We start from the raw sequence: 25,917 nt of genomic DNA on the forward strand, positions 1-25,917 counted from the left end.
AGATACATATTAACACAGTCTTCTATGCACCTGATGGCTGGATTATTCCAAAATATGGTGAATAGGGTTGAAGCCACCTTATCTCCCGTCTCATTTCATACTACACTTCATGAACAGATAAGAGCAACTCTGGAGTTCTGACATTCAGAAACAAACAAGCAAGCAAGCCTTCTTCCCTTTGCTCCACCCTGCACAAAGACAGATACAGAAAGGAAACATTAATTTCACAATGTCAGCATTTATTTACATGAGAGAAAGTTTACACAAGTTGAAAAGTTGTTTCAACAGGAACCCAACAATTACTGCTGTTGCCCATCTTCAAGAAAGGGATGACACTAAGATTCGATGACGCAGCTTCGGAAGGTTTTTGATGATCACTTGGGAAAAAAATGCCAGGAGTCAACTAAAACAAAAAGCACACACACATCAAGAAGGACATTAGTTCTATACAACAAGCCAGGCACAAACACTTGAAAAAAACAACACTGCCCTTTCAACTATCTCCCCTTCTTCTGAGTGAGCTCTATCCCCAGCACAGCCTCAAAATAGTATCTGTTCCCTTTAACAGCTTGGCTAAAACAATCCTGCAACAAGTTACAACGCTGACATGACCATCCCTGGAAAACATCAAAGATCAGGCAGATTATGTTCAGTTGTCTGTCAGAGGTCCGAGATGCAATATTTCAGTAAATAAATGCTATTTATTGGCATGCCATATAAGGGCAAATGGAATTCAGCTTGCTTTCCCATGACATGGACTACACAGATGTTACATTGCAAACAATCTGGAACTCGACTCGTGACTAAGTTTCTCTTTGAGTTTCTGTAACTCCCTGCATCTCAAAAAGCACGTATATCTTCTCTATAGTCCCTGCCAGCAGAAAAATCTATTTTTTTTAAATTAGTTAACAAAAACAGAAATGTAGGATGCATTCTTATTTCTAGATGAAAAACACATGTTCTGTGAACATGAAAAACAGTCATAACAGCGAAAGAGAGAATTTTGTCTTTAGAACTTGTCTTTAGTTGAAAATTAAGTATGCTTATGTCACTTTTAGGAAAAGGAGCTGTTTATTTGATTAGTTAGCTACTGTGAGGAGTAACAAACACTAAGGCAAAGCAACCTTTCTCCTTTAAATAGCAAAAATATCATGCATTTGTATTCCATGATCAGTGACAGAAAACCTTACTCTCCTCAGCTTTTTATGTGGACTACACTTTCACTCACATTCAAAAGTCATCTCCTCCCACAAACCATCCATGAATTTCTGCCTGTGTTCTATTTAACAGGGGACAGGCATTACAGTCTGACAGAATGTAACTATTACCATTCACATGTGCACAAAAACACCTTTTTTCAACAAGGCAGTTTTTATATCAATTTCAAAGATTAAAGAAATCATATGGCATTTGGGGAAAAACGTACCTTCTGAGGAAACAGAATCTCCATTCACAGGCACTGGTGCCTAAAAAGAAAACAAACAAAGCACCAAACCAACATATCAGTGTTTAGTTAAAGTTTCACAAGTAGCACCCAACCTCAAAGCTATTTTACTGCTGAAGTCAAGAGGTATTAATAAACCAGAACCTTCTGTTGACCCTAGAGGACAATGCTCTACCTTAAAGACTTTCCCTTTTTTTTTTTTTACCCCCAACTTTTCTTCCCCCCCTCTATAACTACTGTACAAATTTCTTGGTTGCTCATAAATGACAAAATAAACACACTAATAATGAGTGACAGATTAACATCTTACCTAACGAGAAGGGTATTTGCCTACTGTATTGTCTTTGAGGTTAACAGGATTTGCTGTTTACATGTGGAAGAGTAAAAATGCCTTTCCAATTACATTATTATATATGTTTCAGTAGAAAGGTGTGCATATGAATATATATATACACACAATTTACATCATATATGCAAACATATAAATAAATATTTTAAAAAAATATGTAAATAAACTCTTTTACAACCACATTTTCACAGAGTAGGATTCAGTTCTGTGGACAGTAACAAATCATATTAAAATGTAGGTCTGTAAGTCCAGGTCCGTGTCAAACACCCCACAATTCAATTGCAGTGTTACACAGCATAACCTGTCCTATTACTTAAAGGACAAAAATTATAGCCAATTTTAACACCAGCTGGAAGCAACCTGCCTCACAACAAAGATGCTCGTTAACTGCATAGCAACAATCCTCCACTTCTGTCAGCTCCTCATACACAGGCAAGTTTTCCAACTGACGGGAAAGAAGCAGAGAACATCTCAGCACAAAGAATCCTACCCCACTCACTCACACACACACAAATCAAGCACAGAAAACCATGTGGATATTGCCCTTTGCCATGACACAAACCCACCCTAATTACACTTAAAATTGCTTAGATGAACCATGCAAAAAAGAAACAACCTCAAAAGCAGGGCTTACAGCTGCCTGAAGCTTCAGGAGAACAAATGTGCACAGTGACCACCCATGTCTTCCACATCAACAGGTGGAACTTCCTACCACTACATTCATGAAAACTTTGCAGTATCCTGCAGGCAGGCAAATTGACCCAGAACCCCCCCAGAGCAGCACTCAGACTGAACTATACTGGTCTGAAATTCCCTCACGAGAATGCTCCAAGCAGACATGGAGCTCAATCCACTGAAGACCAGGTCAAAACCAGTGAGGAGGGAAGGGAGAAGCAGTAATCTTTTTCTCACTTTATCCAGGATAATTACCTGCACGGTGGGATTATATGACTGGTCTGGAAGGATGTGCCAGTATGACAAATGTAATCCAGGTCTTAGAATCATAGAATGGTTTGGGTTGGAAGGGACCTTCAAAGGTCAACTAGTCCAACCCCTCTGCAAACAACCTTCAACTAGATCATGCTGCTCAGAGCCCCCTTCAACCTGACCTTGAATGTTTCCAGGGATAGCACATCTACCACATCTCTGGGCAACCTGCTCCAGTGTTTTACCACCCATATCATGAAAATTTCTTCCCTTTTACCTAGTCTGACTCCACGCTTTTTTGCCCTACTAAAATGTTTGTCCCCGTCTTTCTTATAGGCCCCCTTTAAGTACCCCCAAGACTTTTTCAGCAGGGCTGCTCTCAATCTCTTCATCCCCCAGCCTGTATTGATAACAGGTGTTGCCCCAACCCAGGTGCAGGACCCTGCACGTAGCCTTTTTGAACCTCATGAGCTTCACATGGGCTCACTTCTCAAGCTTGTCCATGGCATCCTGTCCTTCAGGTGTCTAACCACACCACTCAGCTTGGATTCCTCTGCAGATCTGCTAAGGGTGCACTTGATGCCACTGTCTATGTCATTGACAAAGAGATTAAACAGTACTGGTCCCAATACAGACTCCTGAGGGACACCAGTTGCCACCAATCTCCATTTGGACACTGAGCTGTTGACCACTATCCTCTGGAAGCAAGCACCCAACCAGTTCCCCATCCACTGAACAGTCCACTCATCAAATCCCTATCTCTTCAATTTAGAGAGAAGGATGTTGTGAGAGACCATGTGAAAAGCCTTACAGAAGTCCAGATAGATGGCATTCCTAGCTCTTCCCTTGTCCACCGATTTAGTCACTCCATCATAGAAGGCCACTAGATTGATTAGGCAAGACTTGCCCTTGGTGCAGCCATGCTGGATGCCTTGAATCATCTCCCTGTCTTCCACGTGCCTTAGCATAACTTCTAGGAGGATCTGTTCTATGATCTTCCCAGGCACAGAGGTGAGGCTGACATGTCAGTAGTTCCCAGGGTCCTCCTTTCTACCCTTTTTCAAAGTGGGTGCAATGTTTCCCTTTCTCCAGTCACCAGGGACTTCACCTGACTGCCAGGAATTTTCAAATATAGAGACTGGCTTGGAAGTTAACATCAGCCAATTCCCCCAGGACTCTGGGATGCATCTTCTCAGGTCCCACAGACTTCTTTATGTCCAAGTTCCTCAGGCAGTCATGAAGCTGATCCTTTACAACGTGAAGGGCTTAGCTCCCCGAGTCCCTGCCTTGCAGTCCATCTACTCGAGCAGTGTGGGAAGAGAGATTGCCAGTGAAGACTGGGGCAAAAAAGTTGTTGAGTACTCCAGCCTTCTCTTTGTCTGTTGTTACCAATTTGCCAGTCATGTTCATCAGAGGGGGTACAGTATCTTTTACCTTCCTTTTGCAGCTGAGATACCTATAAAAGCCCTTATTATTATTATTCTTTGTGTCCCTTGCCAGGTTCAGTTCCAGCCATGCCTTGGCCTTCCAGACCCCATCCCTATACTTTTCCCAGGACACCTGCCCTGCTTCCACTGCCTGTGAATTTCCTTTTTGCCCTTTAGCTTGACCAGCAGGTCTTGACTCATCCGTGCCAGTCTCTTGCCGTGCTTTCCCGATTTCTTACACCTGGGGATTGAGAGCTCTTGCACTCTATGGTGCCTGCCACTTCTGGGATAACTGCTCAGAAAGTCCAAGGTAAGGACTCGGCACCTTCCCACCAGGAACAGATCAAAAACTCATCCCACTGAACTAGGAATCTCTTCACTACAAAATACTTTCATTTGGAACACTGTTTAAAAAAAACTAACTAAATAATTTTAAAAACCAACACGCACACATTGCCCCAAAAAAACCAAACCCCAAGCAAACAAACAAACAAAAAACCAAAAGAAAAAGCCAGAGCAAAAACCCCACCCATCTTTTGTTTCACAACTGGCCACTGAACAGAAAATTCTGCTTCTACTAAGTCCCAAATGGAAATGTCCTCACAGAAAACATGGTGGGAGAAAGGCAGGTAACAGACTTTCCTGCTTAGATCTGAATTAATTTGAAACGCATTATTAAGTATACAGATTCAAATTTTGTTGGGGATTTTAAAAATTATCAGGAAAAGACACGTATTTTCCTCTGTTAGATACTGTTCTGCATTTTATCAAAAGAGATCTCATCTAGCAAAGCTTTTCAAGTTCACTTTCTAGTATTATAAGGGAAGAATTACATGATAAATCCGAGAAACACTGCTCTACTAACTAAATATAGATCGTATTGGAGATTTTCCAACTTGCAAAGTCCTCAGCAGCTTCTTCACAGAGCAAATGAGCAAGCAGTGCTCAGGATTAATGTTAAACAAAGGTTTGGCTGTCCTGGTCAGTTTTACAGATGGCAACACTTAAAAGCCTGAAATAAACAGTACATCTTAGCACTAACACATTCGTCTACAAAGCTGTATTACTCCTGGGTTTAGTCTTCACTGGAGCTGAGAAAGAGATGAAACAATTTTCAGAGGCTAGAGAACACTAGAAATTTTCACCATCTAGTGTTAAAACTCAACTGAATTTGTAGTTGCAGGGGGCCTGTATAATTTTGGCTGGTTCCAATGTTCAGTATGCATTCCCACATGCACAGATTAACTTCTATCTCTTTGAAATTGACTGGACATGGCAACTTCACCAACTGTAGAATCATTCCTATTTTGCAACCAATAGAGATGACAGAACACATGCCCCCTGTCTAGAAGCTACTTCAGTGGAGTGGAAATTCCCCAACACAGACAAGCCATTCTAGCCCCACATCTGTACAATAATGAAAGGTCAAATAATAGCACAATAAATCCTACTGAAATCAACGGGGTTGATTCAGAACTACCCAATCAAAATCTATATGAAATTCTCATTAGTGCACAATTTGGCAAGCATTTGGTAAGGATTTGTTTGTTTTCCATTTGGTCCTTAGTTATAGTTCTCCCACCATAAAAATTGGTTCATAACAATACTGAACATTGTCTTTTGGGGTATTCTTTTTTGTTTGTTTGTTTGGGGATTGCTCATTTTGGTTTGTTTTGTTTTTTTTCTTGAAAACTCGATATACCTGATTTAAGACAATTATCACCCACTCAAAAATTCCATAATTGGAGTCTGACCCAATAAACAGAATTGTAGGGAACCAGCTCTCACTGCCCAAGTAGCTCAGAAATTTTACAGTAGCTGAAATATGTTTCTCACTGTATTTGCATACAAAATCTCTACCTCAGCTTTCATTCTCCTGGTTTTATCCAGAAGTTACTAGATGGACATAAACATAAAGAAAATGTGTCTGCTTTTAGCTTAAAAAAAACAAAACAAAAAAACCCACCACCAAAAAAAAAAGCCCCAGACTGACAGACACAGGCAGCTTTCATTTAAAATTACCACAGCCATTAAAATTCTGCTGCCAACACTCACGTACTTTCACTTCAGTTTGAAAGAGATGAATGCCTGACGACCAAAGTGAGCAGTGTAGTGTACTAGACAAAAAGATACCTGCTTAAAATGTGCAAGTCAACTTCCCTGCTTATATTTAGAGTTTGACTGTCCACCATTCATATTTCAAGAGCCTTTTACTTTTTTAGTTATTGTAGATTGGAAATTGCACTGTATGAACAGTATTGAAAACAGTATTGCATCTTTCCCCTGTCAGAAAAGTACCAAGAGACAGTAGCTTACTGAGACACAATTAGAATACTTAGACTGAACTGAAAGAGAATGATGGAAAGGAACATGTGATGACAACTTGACAAAAACAGTATCACTTAAAGAAAATAATGTAAGGCACAAAAAAGCCAGTAAGTGATATTACTTGATAAGGTGGCAAACACTCATAATAAAAAAGACATTAGAGTTTTAGACAAGGTACCTATTTTATAAACTGGTTTTACTAACCTCCACCCCAAAAAGAAAAAAAAAATTGATTTGTTATTAAGATACAAAATAATGGATACTGCTGATTTAAACAGAAAATTACTTACTCTACATGCTTCAAAAAGTACAAAGAGCACTGAACGCAAAAGGTTCAAACATTGGCAGGTTTGTCACCATCGAACTACGGTTGAACTTGAAATTTTAGTTGCATTTAAACACTCCCTAAAAGTTATTGTAAATCTGAAAGTACAGAGGAGGTAAAGATTTGCTTACAGATGTGACTGACCTGTCTAAAAACATATTTGCATTTTTCTTTCACTTAAAACTTACAGTCTCATTAATCAACATTCACAAGAGCAACCATAAAGGTACTCTTAAACAAATGCTGAAAGCAAGAGACTTGACTAGGAAAACCAGTTAGGTTTGACACTTATGAATTAAACCAACATTTCTTTGCAACAGTCTTCTTTGCTTGTGACAAAACATCACTCAGGACGACACATTCTGAGGAGAAGCTCTGTTGGACTGTTAACTGCACAGACAGTGGATGGCACCTCCTCTGACACCTGAACTTGCTTAACTACTGTGACTACTAGGGCAAAACACTGGTTGCCTACACACGTACATAATACCTGCCATGCCCATGTGGCCATGAGCACAGGCTCAATCATAGCATATGTTAAAAAAAAAAAAAAAAAGTAATACTTGGGGGTACTTTCTTCCATATAATTTCTGGTAACTTTGCTTAATTTCTAGCACCCAAACTAGCTTATTTTTAAATGGAAGAAATTCTCCTCCACTAGCATCCGCACTTGAAAGCGTCAGAACTGCAGGACATTTTTCTTGCCTGAACAGGAAACCTGCATGCTTTAATTTTATGTTAATTTTCAGAATATGACAGGCATTCTTTAAGAAACATTCAGAAAAGCATCCCCCTCTCTTACAGCAATGCATTTAATTATGCAAGTAGACAAACAAAGGATCCCTTTAGTGATTAGGGACTCCAGTCATCTAGTCAATGAGTTCTAACACTGGGTGGTAACTCATGGCAACAGGGGAGACAGAGAAGACAGCAGGCAAGACACAAATAGCAGTCCATCTTGCTATTCAGGATCAGAAGAAACAGCACTGCAGAGCGAGGAAAAAAATAAAACTAAACAACAAAGAAAACCCACCAGAACATTAATGAAGCTGCCAGAAAGCACAATTGGACCACTGCAATGAAAGGTTTATATTATAGCGCTTACATTTCCCCCACAACCTTTATGCTCTTCCTTTTACTTTGTCTTAAATTTTTGTTTAAGGGCAATTTCATTCTAGCTACTTCATTTCAGTTTTGGAGCTCCGAATCTTCATTTCATATTAATCACCTTAAAAAAAAAGGGTGGCTGAAAAAATTAAATATTATCTAACTTACCGACTGCACAATCGATCGGGCGTCCTCCTCACTGCAACAAAATGGGCTGCCACTCACCAGAACATTGGTACTGAAAAGTAAAATTAAAAACATGTTTTATCAATTGGTGGAAAAGACACACACAATTAAGTACCTATGGAAAAAAACACCTTCACTTACAGAGCTCAGAAATGTGTATCTGCGAGAAATGAGGAAGTCAAAACCACAAATGTAACCAGTGATGCTGGAAGGGGTTGGAGGGATATTCTTTGTTTCTTTGGGTTTGAAGGGGAGTTTGGGCTATATGCTCTAGATTAATGCACACTCAGTGCTTCTGGCAGCTAACTTGAGTACAGTTCAGAGGACCACAGTCAAGAAACTAACCCCCCCAAAAAAAAAGTCAGCAGAGATAAACTGGCACTTCCTGAGGGAGTTGAAGAACACCTAGATGGCTAGGACAGATGGTATGACTATCCCTCCATCTCTTGTGCCTTGAAGGTTGGCCAGATTCTGTGGCAAGACACCCTTGGTTTGCAGTAAATTGACTGCAGTATCTAGCAAAAAGGAAATCTCTGCTGTCATACTTTGCAGAAATATTTCCCAACAAATATATATCCTTCCACACCAAAAGCGAGTTTGATTGTGAGTTTTTAAGGTCCTACACAGTAAATGGCAAGAAGTTCAATTCCTCAAACCAAGGTTGCAATTTTGATTATTTTTTTAATTTCATAAACATGAAGCTCAAAGTGTCTCTGAAATCAAGACCAAAATTGTAATGTTATAGTACATTACTCTTGCCATGCTGAAGTAGAACCTGTCCAACTGCTAAGGTGTTCAAGCTGCTTCAAGAAAGACAGAGAAAGTCATGTTCTCCCAGTAAAGTAGAAGGCAACAGTGAGTGTCTGAGCACAGCTTTCCCCACAACCTTTGCCCTCTGGTTTTGCTAATGGCAATCTATATCCCATGGAAAGCACAAAGGAAAGACACCTGCCTGCTCTTCTGGGCCTCTGGTGCCAGAACTGCCAACGCAAATCAGTTCAGAGAGCTTAATAAAGTCCATTTTAATTTAGATCAGGCCCAAGGCTAGTAAAGAATTTACTACATTACTGAGAGAATTTGGTTCTCTCATTCCAGAGAACCAAAAAATCCAGAATGCTAAGCTGCAAAAGAATTATGCATCACAGCAATGGAGCATGGAAGGATGGAATAAACACTGACAAGAGGATTTGCATGAGATACTGAGATTCTTCCAAAATCATCCCAAACAAACACTCTGAGGCCATTTCTCAAAAGCTGAAGTAATCTATGTTTTCTATAATCAGTATATTTTTGATTTACTGTTAAGTAGTTCCATTGTCATACAAGGTGCGATTAGTCAATCATAGTCTGTTATCAATTAATTATGAATCAAAACCATGAGTACTCCTGTCATCTCAAAATAAAAGAACTAAGCAGTTCATGCACAGCTGCCACATGTTGAATACCACCAGTACTAGCACAATACAAAGAGGAAAAGACATCACTGCATACTTACCACTTAATATTACCTCCATCAGCTTTTTTATGAAGCAAAGCTTTCCAGCATTCATGGGTGGATTTAATAATTTCAACAGCAAAATCCTAGTTTACATCAAGGAAAAGTTTTATGATTTAAAATGTTATTAAACAGGAAAAAAAGCCACAGAACTAGTTCATTAAAACATACTGTTTCATGCGTTTTTTAAGGGGCCTCCTTTGAGGCCTCATTAAATTTCTGGAAAATATAACACCCTTTTTCATGAAAAGAAACAAACTTCACTATCTGTCAAATACATTGGCAACACATTCAGGACCTTCCCTCAGTCCACAGCCAGAAAACACAAAGGCTGCACAAAAAAAAGTGAAATCAGCACTAGATGCTACGCAGACACCTACAGCTGTAGAAAACTGTACTGGGTCCTAAATGGGACAAAGTGTGTGAGCTATGACTCCTCTGTTACGCGTACACATCAGGGTCAGAGTTAAGGTTTCCCCTCTAGTGGCAAAATTTGCATTTACTTCATTAATTGCCCAATCATATACTTAATGCAACACGTCAGCTGCTTAACAGTTTTTGTTTGTTTAAAACAAAAGTAATATTGGGGGTGGGGGGACGGATGAGAAAGCTTCAAAAAAAAAAAAAAAATGTAAAATAATCCCTCAGTGTCCAGATGATGGGATCTGGACTGGTTTGCAAAAAAGCTGCCAACAGAACATTCACATTTCCTAACAAGGAGTGACTTGGCAAAACGCCACTGGAACACAGTGAACTTCACCAGAGCTGCTGGAGCGCAGCCACAGTCGCCTGGCCACATCCTGGGTCTCTAGAAATACTTGAGAATTATTCAAGTGCTCCCAACCCAGTTATCTCGGGGCACTGAGTGCCTCCAACGGCCTGACAGGGATACACCGTTACATTGTCACTACGGAGCAACACTGCTTTACAGAGCAGGAAAATCTCTCAGAGCAGTTCCTGGGAGAACAGGGGAGAGATCAGGTTATCAAGCGTTACAACCCTACATTTGATTGATTTAAAGGACAGTTTTAGTGCAGAGGGAAGTCAGGGCATCTCTTTGACCAGACAAAACATGTAAAATTGGCTGTGCTGGTTAGAAGGCATTTTATAACTTTTGATAGCACACTGCAAGGCTGAACTAGCTGACACATGGACACCACTCACTAAAAACCTGTGATTCTTTGCCAAAAATAATCTAAAGAGAGTGTGCAATACAAGATTTGCGAATCACTTTTACTCAAATCACCCCCAATTTCCTCTGGAAAAAATCCAGGTATTTTCTTCAGCGAGGTCTATTCCCAGGTCCACTCTCCTTTCAAACACTTGCCATTTTTACTGGAGATGGTTTAAAACATCATTCATTTTTTCTAAGAAAGGGAAAAATATTTTTTCAGCCTTTAAGCCAAAACCAGCTCAAATGTTTTTACACACTTGAGCAAATACTGAATACAAAAAAGTCCAGAACCTATTGTCTGTCTCAAACTGCACAGCCTTAAAAAAAAGTCAGGAAAAATTATCAATCAGGACTGAAAAATTACTTGAAAAGACACTTTGTTCATTCCTGACAGGGAAAATGAAAATGCTGTGAAAAAAAGATCTATGAACATACAGATGTGTGTGTAAGTCTCACCAGGATTAGTTCTGCAACTTCCTTTAATAATCAATGCATTTTTCCTGAATAAAATAGAAGGCAGCAAACATTATTTATTTATAGCTTAATAAACTGGATTCAAAGATCCCTTGTATAAAACTTCTTTTTGCTAAACCTCCTCCTTTATAATTCCAAAAATTCTAGGATGTATAGAGAGGCCACATGACAGAAAAATGCATTTTTAATTTTGGATTATCTTCACCTTGTTTTTAAATTCTCCATTAAAAGCAAACTGATTTTCTGGTTTTCCATCAGGAACTTTATATAATCGGAACCAATCAACCGTCGCCTCAAGGTAACCTGGTTTGTGCTTCTTGACATCATCAATATCTGTAGATTTAAAAAAAAAAAAAAAAAAAAAAAAGATCACGGCGAAGCTGGGGATTGTAATGTGGGTCCAGGGTGCTCCAGTGCTGCATTGGGGCTCACAGAGTCAGTGAATTATCAGTTGATAATCAGTTGATAATATCTGCAGTCAGCTCCCTTATGAAATTAAAAAAAAAAAAAAAAAAAAAGAAAGGAATGGTCATTTTTACTTTTTTTTTTTGTACTCACAATTTTTGTAACACTTGTTTTTTAAAGTCTCATAAAGGATCTGCAAGCAATTTGATTTCACTGAGAACTTTCAAAGTCATTGGGGAACTTCACTTTATTACATTAGCTGCCCATAGTTGATATCTTATGATTTCACAACCACACTAAACAGGTAAACCAGTTGCCTCCTGCCCTTCATTAATTAAGGCCCAACGGGACAATGAATAAAAGGACCATACTTGTGACAGGAGAGGAAGAGAATTCCATATTTATAGGCTTTCATCTCAGTAGGTACCTCTCGCAATACTTATTCAGTGAGGTAATTTTTTTTGCTCAGCAACTGCAGGGACTACAGGCATTTTTTGATAATGGAAGGATAGCTAGTAAAAAGAATTTCAACACACGGATTTTTAAACCAGCACTTGAAAACAAAGTACATGCTTGACTTCTCAAAGTTGTATTAAAGGCATCCCTCTGTCACATTATTTCCAAATTCCACCCATTAGATACAAGACAGATACGCGCCAGGAGCACTAAACACTAACTCTGCTGATAACCCTGTGATACCTGCATACTTGCAGTGATAAGCTAATTCTACCTTTACCTCTGTAATCCTACCGTGCAGAAATGGAACAGGACACAAAGAGGAACGCGTGCCATTCGCAGGACACCCTTGGGAGGCAGAGATCAACATTGCCCAGTGGGTACAGAGAGATTAAACAGTTACTCAGGAATCCTGCTCGAGGACCATACTGCTATAGCAAAGATGCTGTTCGTGAGCTTAAACATTTACTTCTGCTGTGCACATCAGATTTTACTGGGTTGTCCTGTGAGACTACCATCACTCCTATCACTTGCAATAAGGTAGTCCTATCAGCCCCCTGGTAAATTAACTCTTTGGCAATATGTTTACATGAAAAAGCCTTCATTTCAATTGTAATTAATTTTGCTACAATGAAGAATTTAGTCCTTTCTGGAAGCCAAGTATCTTTTGTAGCCAGTGTAATCCTTCTCTTTCCATCTATTTTCTTTCTACAGTCACTTCTGATGGAAATGGGAGATTACTTTTTATTGCTGGGCAGTGCATGCAGTCTTCCAGCTATTTCATAACCTCACTCTGCCCAGGCCACTTTCCATGGTGTTATTCTCCTTCTCTAGTGTTCTGCAAATCACTTGCTCATCTCTCCCTTCCTGATTCCCTGTCATCTCATCCCCTCTCTTGCTCCCTCTCCACACTGCTTGGCTACTGCATTCTCTTCTCTCATAGATATGCCACTCTCACTGATGCCTCCTGGTTAGCAGTTAATTCCTGATGGATACTCTTCTGTCTATCCAGTTCTATAAAACTGATTTTCAGCGTTTCTTAGCCCACAGGATTGACACCTAGTCATGTGCTTTCCATCCCTAAGTGCCTACACGTCTCTTCAAAATCTAGTCTGTGAACCTGAACAAAGACATTCAAGTATTTCAAAAAGAGAACAGTAAGAGAAGGGAAAAAGCCTTGCGCTGCAGACCACTCGATTCTCAATAGACCACCGAGAGAGATGACATGAACTGAACTGTGAGACCAAACCTACGTGAGAAGGTATGCTGAGTGTTCATAGATATCTGGCAGATGCCACTTCCAAAATTCCACTGGATCACACAGTACCCAAAGAATAAAACATAAAACTTTGAAGAACCCCATGTAAATTTTCGCTTCCGCACGCACTTAATAGGGCTACGTGTTTATGGACTCGAAGCACAACGCATTTTGAACTTGGCTGCTGGCCATCTGCCTGTAGAAGATTAGAGAGTTTCATTGGCAGAATCCCAGAAAAAAAGCAAGGGCATGGAAGGCTGTGCTAGAGGCAGGTCTTCTAGCTGGAATACATGTTTAAGAGTACCAGAAGCCTTTCACTGGGGTGGGTGAGACCAACCAAGAAGGAATGATTTAGAAAAGGGCGGAGGCAGGATGCTTCATCTGGGCACTAATAAAACTGCAGCTCCAATCCAAATCGGTTACAGGGCTCCAGTGTATCATCCTGTTCTCTCCAAGCAGGGGAATGTCCCTCCTCCCATCTTGAATCCTTGTCATGTCCTCTCCTGTGAGGTTTTGAACTCAAAATTTCCAGTACTTGTTGAAAAGACACTATCTCCTCAAGTCTGGAAAGCAAACCAGGCTGCTGCAACAATTTCCTTGGCTCCCAACAGTGGATGAACTCCAGGTCTCTATCTCCTAACATTACTTAAATTCAGGGACACTTTCTCAGACTGATGATCCTTTTTTCTGGGTCCTGTTCCAGCAAATGTCTCTCCTAATGCTGCTTCTCCATTCCTCCTACTTGGTTATTTGCCTCCTATTCCCATAAAAACCCGTTCATCAAAAGTGCTTTATTGTCTACTGACACTTGGGCCCTTACCCATCTGTTGTTCCTTACCTATAGGCTTTGTTTATATTTATTTAAAGAACTCCAATATTAGAATAGGCTTTGGAGCAGGCTTTCATTACCTCCTTAAGATAGCAATGACTATCTTCATGGATAGAATCATCTCTCTGAATTTCACACTCTCTCTACTGGAAAATACCTTGTCTGGGTAAAATGACTACACAGAATCAGGCTACAGCATTATATGTACCCTATAGTATTGTATATTCTGGTTTTGAGAATAAAAAGGGGCGGGGGGGGGGCAGTGGTTGCTTTTATCTACTTGGTTCCTTGCAAGTTATTCTCCTTCAGCCTCACGCTTCACTTCACTGTTCTTTATTATGGGAGTTGGTGGCAGTCAGCAGGAAAAAGTGCAACAGTGCAACCAAAAAAAAAAAAAAATAATATATATATCAACCCCGTTGCTGTGGAGTCAGCACATAGCACTAAGGATACGGAAAGCAGGAGCTGCCTCTTCAGTTACAAAGTGCCATAGAAAAGCTTGAAAGAAAGCTCGTCCTCTCCACTTTGAAATCCAAACAGCATCTCTGGCATTATCAGGGGCAGAAAAACACACTCATAAAAGAGTAAGCAAAGAAAGGTACAAGGAAAGATCACCATCAGCAGCACACTGAGTTACGGCAGTAGTAGCTATAGAAGCTAGCTACATGCTATGATTAAAAACAAAAATTATAGTTAGATGTCTTTTCTGCAACAGATGCTAGTAGGTTCTTCTTTCTGACCCTGACTGCCTACCTCCCCTGGGAGCAGCGTACTCACACTGATGCCAGAAGGGGCCAAGCAAGTACAGGAGTAGCAAGTACCTACCAGGCCCATTGCAGTCTCACCTCTGCAAGCAAGCCCTGCACAGAGGGGCAGAGCAGAAAGGTTAAACTCCTGCAGGAACGTTATCAGCAACTGGGCTCTAGGTGGCAATTTCTGTATACTTGCCAACACACAACCATAGGTCCCATTTTTCTGGGCACCACGGGTTAAAAAGAGATGGCTAATCACATTAAGGGTTACAGTCTAGTCTCAATAAGGAAAATCTCCAGAGGTTGGCACAAACAACTGCTGCTAGCTCTCTGTGGAGGGAGGGAGCCAATGCAAACGCCGATCCCAATTCTATCTGGCTTTACAAAAGAGAGCAACAAAAGCATTTGTACAAAACTACCATTTTTAGTACAACAGATGCTGCTTCTTGCAAGCAAAGCTAAAACAACATGCTTGCAGCAAGCTTTCTAAACAAGGTCTGTGGGAAGAGAGGACATATGTTTTTAATAACATCTTATAAACATTTACAGGAAGCAGCAGCTACATTCCATATAAAGGCATTTGGTGTATTTTGTGCAGCATGGTGCGAGGGGGTAGGAGGGGAGCCTCAGTACAGATAATTAATTTCTTTATATTGAATGCTTACACAAATCCACAACAAAGGTTTTCAGGGCCTCTGCTGCTGCTCTGCATATAAATACACTCACACGCAAGGGGCTATAACAATATATGGTACAAAGTAGGCAATATGTTTTGGTTTTGCCATTTAGGGTTTGATCACTTAACTCAAAAAGTCAGTCTTGAGTTGCACATTGGAAAAGCAGCATCGCAACACGGCACAGTTAACTACACCAGTGCCAGCAAAAGGTAGGACAACAAAGCCAGCAGACATCACCAACTGCTGTTGATTATATCCAGACATCCTTCCAGAGAGCAAAAAAAGGGCTGCTAAGATTCCAGGCCGGTAAATCACCTCCAAAATGCCATCCAGCACACAAGATTTGTCCAATTTGCTCAGGGAGGGTAAAATGACCTTTTCAGAGTCAGACTTCTCATAAGCTGCTTTAAAATCACTTCCTGCTTCAAGTGCCAGTGATTTACAAAACCTCTTGTCCAACATGAAGATGCCATATACATTTAGACCAAGTTAGAGCACGAAAATATCACTCATGCTTTCTGAGCCCAACCTTGCAAACCACATCAGATATGTATGTGAATTCCAAGATGTTAAATTCAATCCAAATGATGAGATAAACAGCATTTCCACTCCAAGAATTTGCTGCTTTTCCTAACTAGTATTTCACAAACAACAAACAAAAAAAGCCACCACCACCACACACACACACACACACACACACAAAAAAATGCAGCCAGGTCTATTGCACCACCAAGATTTAGTGTTTCAGTGTGCAAGCTAGTATTTTACAAACAACAAACAAAAAACACCACCACCACACACACACACACACACAAAATGCAGCCAGGTCTATTACACCACCAAGATTTAGTGTTTCAGTGTGCAAGGAGCTTTAAGGCCCTTTCCTAGACCTGTTTGGGTCTGAAGTTGCTCTACTGGTCAGCTAATGCCTATATAGGCATAGCTAATGCCAGATAATGCCTATCAACTGCCTGAATAAAAACTAGTTTTCAGATAGCCACATAGACAGATCTTATTGAAACAAATCTGAAGATGTCCAGTTTTAGTCTAAAAAACTCTCATACAGACACCTGCATCTGACATACAGCTTTTATTTGGAGTGAGATTGTCCCCATGCCCACCAGTGTTAAGTGCTGTAACTTCAAACAGATTACCTTCCAAAATTAGTCCAAAAAAGACCCTAAACCCCTGCTATTCCCACTGATGACACAGTTCCTGCTTGAATACGTGTTAAGCATTGCTTATCATTCCTGGGTATTGTCACTATAAACTAGAGTTTCTCACTGTTCTGTGTGAGAGTTCTAGTTAGGGTTTCCAATTTGAACCAGTATTTATCAATAAATGCCTGCAGGACACAGTACAGTGGAGTGCTATGAATAAACAATGAGGACTGCTCAGAAGCTGGGACTGCTCAGTTTTAAGTTCTGTGACATCTCAGAAAAATCAATTGCACTTATGAGAACGATCACAATCCCAGAAGGAGAATATACAGAGTACCTGGGGTGTGCTTAAAGCAGCAAGAGGAGTTAACACACTGCGCGGGCTCAGGATGGGGTTTGCAAGTAATCACCGCTCTGGTGGCTCGGAATTAGCTTTTCCAAGTGTTCACTGGGGGCTGTGCACATACTGAGCTGAAAGCAAATGTGATGATTCTCAGTCCAATTCTAAATGTTTAGTAAATGATGCAAAAGTGACTGGACAGACTTAGAAGGCAACACTTAGCCTCATCTTTCCCTAGGAGGCCACCGCCGTAACACAGCAGCACGTCAATTATTGAGGGAGATACCCGTTTTATCTGTAGCTGCTCTCCTTTTATACTGAAATAATTAACATCTTTGGGAAGGGGGGAAAACAAGTATAAAAGGACATATTGTACTGCCTACTCCAACAGATTTGTTTGTTTTCAGACTGAAGAAGGATTGCTGTTAAACACTGCAAGCCAGTCACGTTTTGTGAAAGCAGATGGGGGCTTTTTTTTTCTTCCCCCCTTTTTCTTTGCTTTTGTAAATCCTGAACTGCAACTCCAATCCCAAAGAGAAATCATAATAAACTGGATAACTATTCCTGCAGTTCTCTGAACTTCAGAAGGAGGGACAGTTCTCTTCTTGAAGTTTTGCATCTATTCTCCTGCACACAGGAATCAATTACAGGCAATGGTTTGCCCATTTTGGGATTTTTTGGAAGTTTTTTTGTTGGGTTTTTTTTTTTTGTGTTGGTTTTTGTTGTGTTTTGGGTTTTTTTTTTAATTAACAAGACTAAAACTCTTACTCCCCTCCCAAACAAACTAAAGCTGTAACACAGCTGACAAGTCATTACCTGAAAAAAAACAAAACAAAACATAACAGCTGACAAATCAGTCATTACCTGAAAAAAAACAAAACAAAACAGAGAGCTTTCCAATAGAGCTACTTAACCAGGTGGCATAAACTGTGCCTGTTTTACCCCTTCTTAGTGGGCTCCTTTTAAATTCTCTCATCCACTCTTCTGATTAAGCTCTCTCAGAAATTGTTAGGGAATAAAAGGCAAAAATTAAACAGAACAATGTATAGATATAAAGTGCTAATTACTTGTCTTTTAACTAATACTTACATTACATTTCACTGCACATTATAGAGGTTTAAATTGATACTAACGTTAACAGCAAACTATTACTTACTATTTCCTTAAGCTGAACTTAATCTCTAACTGTCAAAGTAGTTAAAGAGTCATAAACACTATGTAGTAATTCATCTGCCCATTATTTTAATCAGCATCAACCCAGGAGTCTCCTTTTCCTCATTTCCTCTTCTCCCCTTCTTTCCCCACAGGCCAAGTATTCTCCATGTCTAAGCAACCTGCAAGAAAACTGAGAATGAAGGGCCAGTCTAGTGATACACTTACTTTATATTCAGAAACCAGGAAAAAGCCTCAATGGCCAAGAAACAAAATTCCTTAAAAATCTACTGGATAGCCCTATTCCTACGTAAAAGCCTCTCTGAGCCTTGGTACTCCCTACCAAGAAAGAGCAGGTTCTGATCATACGTACCCAATGGGATATATGGTTTTTGGTCTCATAACAATCACTGACTTTTAGACAAACCTCCTCACGATTCCCAGTGACACTGCATTTGAGTAAGTGAACCTCCATTTACCCAGAGAAAAGCTGTACTTTATCTGTACTGTAAAAACCCTGCAGTTTTAATACATCTGTATCATCTTCTTAAGAAACAGTTGGCAAGCAGAATTACACCTTGTGCTACTCTCATAAGCACATTTTATTACTTTAATTCTATTTGGATATTAGAAGCATGATCACAGGGAGGACAAGTCTGGAGAGGATATTTCCCCCTGCAAGGCTGATTGAGGGTGAGCTGCACTAGCAGTTTACTTTGCAAATTTTCAAGCTAAAAGGTGAAACCTAGTCGTTCGTACTCGGCAACGAACCCTGGAAGTAACACAGTTACAAGTGACAAAACATTGGAAATGTACAGTTCTTTTCAGAATGCAAGACAATGCCTGCAAATATAAAAGGAACAAACACTTTCAACAAGGAAAACAGTAGTGTGCTACATAATCTGAGTGGGTAAATATGCACTATTACAAAGGACATAAGCCTGTAATATTAGGAAGTTGCTTTCTAAGGCAGTTGTGTTTCAGAAGTCAAAAGACTTTCTGCATGACAGCTCCTCTTGAAAATCCAAGTGAACCTTTTCAAAAGCTTAGTGTGAAAGCACATATGCCCTCCTAGAAGGAAGCACCTGATTTAAACATAACAAAACAAAATAAAAAAAGTCTTGCCTTTCTCCTATCTGCCTCTTCTTGTCCTGGACAGCCTAAACTCAGTATCATTCGACTGTGCATTTGCTGACATAACTTGCTTTGAAAAAGATAAAAATACTTGCCATGGATTTTCTGAGCTTCTGGGTCATCCACACCGATAGCAATTATCTTCCAATCTGTCTCTCCTTCATCAACAAGAGCTAAAACGCCCAAGACCTTCACCTGAACAATCTCACCAGAAGAACGAATCTGAAACAGAACATCATCTTACAAAGGTTTGGAAAAACATTACATAGAATTTCCTGTTTAACTTACAAACAAAATAGTTATAGTATATTTTTGACCAGCATCTAACTGAATTGCAAGATAGATCTGTAATCCTAATATACATCTATTTAAGATTACTGCCTTTCTCCAACCATTGCTATTCTTCAACCTTCAGTTCTCCAATCAGCTTTATTTAAGTAGACAACACAAGCTAGAAAATCTTTCCTTCTCTTCTACCCTGCTTCCCCCACACTTTCTTGATCTTCACCCCAAACTCGATCAAAAATATCTCAGGCTCATTTTTAAACTCCTTTCTGCCTCTTGGCTCTCTACTTCTTCTACTCTTGGACTTAATATCTATCTCTTGCTGTTCCTTCCTCTAGACTCTGATATACACATATAAACATAGATCCTTTCCCCAGAAATATGAGCACAACTCTTTTTTGCATTTTATTGGAAACCTTTGCCCAAGCAGCCATTATTCCCTTTATAACTTTCTGGTTCCCTTGAAATTCAGCTTTAAGTTCCTTTCCTCAAATAAAGCCACCTTTGCTGAGGTCACCAATTAAATTTTCCTTTACCCAAAATATCCCAAGAGATCCCTTTTCAAAACTCATTGCTTTCACAACCCCACCTTTGATACCACAGAGCTAAGCCTTTCCCCTATACCTACTAACAGTGTTTGCTGTACCTCTTTTTCATACACTCACTCCGTATCTCGTAACTCTGCAACAGGCTCCTCTCTTCTCCTCTGGAGAAGAGGGATCTACTTCTGTCTGCATCCATGAGAAAGCACAAACCTACCCACCTCCTTTGTGGGTCTGACCTTGTAATTTCATGTGCATGATATCACCATACTTTGTCTTTCAGAATCCTGTTCCTAGCTCCAGTACTACTAACAGGGGGAAAAAGAAAGAAATCTTTTCCTTCCCCCAAAATCTTAACCTCCTTCTTCCTTCACTCAAAACTCGCTGTCCAGCAACAGAACTTCAGGGCGGTGCTCTCTTATTTTCCCTTTTATCCAGTACACAAACTTTTCCAAATCCTCCTTTTTTAAAAATCCACCATTTCCTTACCTATTCCCTCCTCAGATCCTCTATTCATACTTTTGTAATCCCCTGAGACTATTACCATCATTTCTCGTTTTCCATCTGCCCTTCTCTTCCAAAAGTTATTACTAAATTATTAAATTAACCCTGATAAATTCAATTAATCCTGATAAAGACATACCTTTGAGCCTATTTCACAAACATCAATAGGATCATTATCCCCACAACATCCTGTATTGTTATCTCTATGTTTTGGATCTTCCCAGGTCTGTTAAAGGAAAGAGAATTATCAGTTACCAGCTGATCTGCAATTACAATTTCTCTAACAACTAAATTACTAAGATTGATAAACACACCAATAAAAACATCAGGTTTCTCAGAACAGGCTTGCTCAATGGGAAAAGAAAAAACAAACACATAAACAGCCAATGGATTGACGTTGAGTAACTCGTCCTCATACTCAGGACAAGTAACATGAGGATTACTGAGGACACAGTAACAAAAATATTAACTGCATCCATGACTCAACAGACACACTTTATCAAATTGCAGTGATTACGGCATCAAACCTCCACCTCAAATGTGTTCTTGAGAACCTGACTGATACTAAAAGGCAAAACGGTGAAAAGCAAATGCTCAGGTGTTTATGCAGCAGAATCATTACCAAGAAATTGCTGAAGTGGAGTCAAGAGAGAATTTCAACTTCAAACTTATTTTTCCAATATTCTCTCAAAGAGTTTTTTATTTAAGGCTGCATTATACCAGTACTATTCTCCTGCCCAGCTGCACCCCTGCATCTGTAGATTAGAAGCAAAGATGGCTAGGAATGGTATTTTTCTCTGGACAGTACAGCAACTCCTGCAATAATGATAGTTCTACCATCGTTTTTTTAATTCTCTGTTGCACAGCATTGAACAGCAATCACAAGTACCAGGGTTGAACTTCTGGCAACTGCTGATCCTGATGAAAAGCCCTCTTGTGATAAGGGAGACACTGAATTGGATTTTGTTTGTTACAGCTGCCTAGTAGGTATCTGGACTTCAACAATTGGAGAGGTAATGATCCAACTGGTATTTTAAAGTTATTACAGAAAATAAAAGTGGCAATTATCTCCAACCCTCTCTGACGCGCAAGGTAACAAGGGGAGCTGAACATGTCTCCTGGGGAAAGTGTCATCAGTCCAAAATAATGCACTTTGTCCAGGAAAACATTCAAATGTTTCATTTTGGCTTTGTACATGAATTTCAAAACATTAAATGGAATGGCTGGTTCCCAACTATACCTACTCAGAAACTTTGTCTACTGAGAGTGCTGACTGAATAAGAACTTCATTGCTATACTCCAGCATCTGCCTGGTATCTCCTCTTCAGGGATCAAATACATAAGCAGATTTTCAGGAGCAAACTTTCATTGCTTATGCAGTTTAGTGTAGAGAAAATAAATTACTCTTCTAGCTCCAGCATGTTCTTCAGTACTAATTTAAGTCCTATGTGTTATTCACAGAAATTAAAAAAGTTTAAACTTTTCATTACGCTCAAAATTTCAACCACAACTTGGGCCTTTTCAAGGCTCAAAATCTGGAATGTGTCACGATCAGTAAAGTCTCGTAGTTCAGAGAAAAGTTAACTAAGGCAGTTGAGGTTTAATCTAAAAAAGAACAGCCCCTGTGTTCCTCTTTGTTAAAAATATTAAGAAATGCCAATTAAAATTTATGCTCCAATAAATGAAAACTTTAAATTAGTTTTTTTTAAAATGCCTTGTTTAAGCAGAAAAGGGCTACTTGACAAAGTATTCTTGAATGGCATACGATGACAGCTTAATTCTGTCACTAAAGTACAGAGAAACAGACTAAAAATTTGTGATTTCTTCATCATTTAACTCCTTCCTGAAACACGGCACATATTTACTCCCACACCCAAATTCTGATCAAAATTTATAGACATAATAAAGCTCAACATAAAAAAATCCTAATTTACAAATGTATCAAAGAGAAGCACCCCTCTTGCAACTGATTTGCATTCAGGCACTACCCAAGATTTACAAGGCAATTTACACAGAAGACAGAAAACTTTCACCATTATAACAAAAATATTACCTGTGGGAGGGCACCGTAATTCCATATATAACCCTTGTGAGGAAAGATATTTGCCACATATCGAAGCTTGCCTTTCTTTATATCTTGTTTAATGGGATTCAATGGCTCCTCGGTGGCAATCTAAGCAGACCATGAAAAAAAGAGAGAGAAAGCAAGAGAAAGAGAGAATGGTAAAACGGAAAGCAATTCATTCTGTATCCAACCAGTTAGAAAGATCCATCTGGGAGCATGTGCTTGTGGTTTGAGAAGTATTAAAAGTATGATGGCCTCACTCTAAATCTCAAGGGTCATGTTCAAAAAGCAGCTTATTAAGGTTTTAAATAATGTTGTGAAGTATGCAAGGAAAAAATGAATCTAGAAGTCATAAATTTCTAGGGAGACTATCACGGTCAAACATAAATACTGAAAGGAACTTAAGTTAGAAGCTCTTGCACTTTATAGTACAGGTTCAACAGACACCAACCTAACGCCAACTTAACGTGGATTTGGAACAAGTTAAGCTAGTGTTAGAAGGCAGCATTCTGGTTCCCAAAGAAACACAGGACTGAACTAATTAAAGCATCATCATCCTCCCCAAAACCTCAAATACAAACTCTCTGCCATGAGTTACCTGCCATACATCAGCTAATTCACTGTAACCATCCTTTTGACACTCCACACCACAACCCAATCCATGTTGGCTTGGCTCTTGCTTATGAACACTCACCCAAAGGGCATGACATTTGTTACAGGCTCAGATGGTTACCCTGGCTCAGGTGGTACCTAGCTCTCATGCAGAAGCACACAGCCCTTAGTCCATATTCATTTCACAACATCCCTGTAATTTACCTAAAGCATGACCACCCAAACCATCCCAAATGAATTCCACCTTTTTAAACCACACCAAACTGTCAACAGCATGCACTTATTCCACAAGTAAACCATCCCAAAGAGCTGAGATCAAGGTTCACAGATTTCTGGTTTCACATTGATTCTACCTGCTTATGGTCATAACTTCATTGAGTGAAGACCTCAAATATGCCACCTGGGACTTTGACAGATGCAGAGCTCAGCAATGATTTCTCTTGATGTAAACTGGGACAAAGAGGAGTAACTGACAACAGCAGACAAAGGTCTCATGAAAACCACCTTCAGTAAAATCAAGGGAAGAACAACAGAAATGCAACAAACTGACGAGGATATCTGGCACTGGGGATGTAACAGTGGGAAACATTCATCCTAAAGCAAGGTTTCATTTCCTACAGTCTCCATTCCAGCTGAGGGAATCTCAGCACAAAGATGCAGACAAGCCCTGGTATTAGCACCTGACCAGAGTCTGGACTGAAGGACTGCCTTAATGATTAATGCAGTGTATTTCAAGTATGTTAAAAGTTATAGATTAGAAAACTACATCTGGTCTCCTCTATCAAGCCTGAGAAGTCTAAACCCACTGATTTCTGAACCTAACAGGACAGCAAACTTTTCTACCCTTGATATAACATGCCAAGAGAAGGGATGGGACCTTTATGCAAACAGTTCAAATAGTATTGTCAAAGGAAAACTCTGCAAAAGAGAACTCTGCTTCCACAATAAATCATCATCTTAAAATGGAAGGTAAATATCCCAGGTATATAACCCTGCTTACAGAGTAACCACTGCGGTGGTAAATACAGTTCAAATGATCTTCCAGCATCAGGGAGAAAACAGAATTCTGAAATAACACCCTGGTGACGTTCTTTGGTGTTATTTTTAATAATAAAAATAGTCAACAACTCAAGCAAAAATTTCCACAAAAAGCAGCCAAGAAGCATTCCTAAAATTAATATAAATATTCAGGAAGATAGGATATATCTGCTGTTTCACAAACAGTGCAGATGAAGCACTACTCAGCTTCTATATTGTAACTGCAGAGGAACAACCTACTAGGCTCTACTTTTCAAATATCATCCTGCAGGGCTGGATACTTTCAGTCTGTGAGGTCGGCAGGTATTTTTTTGTCACAAGGAAATGCTTTTTGATTCGCAGCTCCATTTGTCAGGATTTGGCCTAGGACACTATGCAGTGGAAATGAGAGGAATTAAATCCTCTGAGTGGAATGCTGTATGAGCAAGCATAAAAATAAATGGCGGACAATGCCCTGCAAGCCAGACTCTGTTGCAGGTATGCTGCACTCTGCAGTCAGAGGGCTGTCAAGAAGCTGTATTCATCTGTGGAAGGGAAAGAAAACTAGACCCTCATCACTTTATAATCACAACAAAAGTGTCTGTAGGTACAACTTCAACTTCATTTTTTAACAGAACATTCTATGTGTAAAGAGTAACCCACACTCTGTTTAAACTCTGACTATTGGAAACCACTTCATTGTCATAACTATCATAGATACCTATATAATCCAAGTATTTTTCTTAATTACCTCCATTTTTGCATTTGTCCAACGAGGCACTTCTACAATCATATTAAACAGGACCTAGAACAAAAAACAATAACAGAACTAAAAATAAAATCCACTTGGCAATTAGTATTTTACAATAAGACAAATTGTCTCCCCTGTATCAGCAGCAACATACGTCACATCTCTCTGTTCCAGCTGCTTTTACACAGTGTACAATTTGTTTGGTTCTGCACCATGACATTCAACCTCCTTGGTTCATCCTTTCCCCACCCGTTTGAGAATATGAACAACTATAAGTCATGGAAATTCACACAGTGTTTCTTATTCCTGTATCAATATTACTCTTCACAAAGTGTTCAGAATGTCCATGGAATGGTTTGCCATAAGGCAGGGGTTCAGTCTACTAGTCAAAGAGGATTGGATGTTTCTATAGGATAGAGCTAGATGCCCTGAAGCACTGGAAAGGACAATATTTGGGTACTTTCCCCTGATGATTTATTTCTTCAGGCCCTCCTCTTTTGCCTGATTCATTTTCATAAAATAAAAAACATGCAAATGCAACAATTACAAGCATTTCTGATTCTCAGTCAAATCTGGTTGAAGTGAGGCAAAAAGAATTCAAAAATGATCGCAAAGCAAGGCCAAGGACACAGACACCTCATGTTTGTGCTAGCCTTCTTAGTAATAGAAACAAAGTAAAAGTTGTTTTAAGAAAGGGAATCTGGGGGGAATAAACCTAAAACTTTTAGAAGAAAAACAGGTA

The 25,917-nt window shown here is 39.6% G+C and overlaps 1 protein-coding gene across 2 annotated transcripts in view; it reads right to left on the minus strand.

Moving 5' to 3' along the window:
* Positions 1–218: 218 nt before the first annotated feature.
* PPA2 (pyrophosphatase (inorganic) 2) overlaps positions 219–25,917 on the minus strand; it is a 37,067-nt gene continuing 11,368 nt past the window's right edge. For both annotated transcript variants that reach the window (XM_014941141.1, XM_014941147.1), the window contains exons 4-12: positions 25,176–25,229; positions 22,784–22,903; positions 20,870–20,956; positions 19,495–19,621; positions 11,442–11,569; positions 9,589–9,674; positions 8,076–8,145; positions 1,427–1,466; positions 219–403 (exon numbers count right to left, since the gene is read on the minus strand). In XM_014941141.1, the coding sequence (XP_014796627.1) occupies positions 375–403; positions 1,427–1,466; positions 8,076–8,145; positions 9,589–9,674; positions 11,442–11,569; positions 19,495–19,621; positions 20,870–20,956; positions 22,784–22,903; positions 25,176–25,229 (741 nt within the window). In that variant the 3' untranslated portion in view covers positions 219–374. The remainder of the gene's footprint in view (positions 404–1,426; positions 1,467–8,075; positions 8,146–9,588; positions 9,675–11,441; positions 11,570–19,494; positions 19,622–20,869; positions 20,957–22,783; positions 22,904–25,175; positions 25,230–25,917) is intronic.

The sequence above is a fragment of the Calidris pugnax genome, unplaced genomic scaffold (assembly GCF_001431845.1).
Source record: "Calidris pugnax isolate Ruff unplaced genomic scaffold, ASM143184v1 scaffold34, whole genome shotgun sequence".
NCBI lineage: Eukaryota > Metazoa > Chordata > Aves > Charadriiformes > Scolopacidae > Calidris > Calidris pugnax.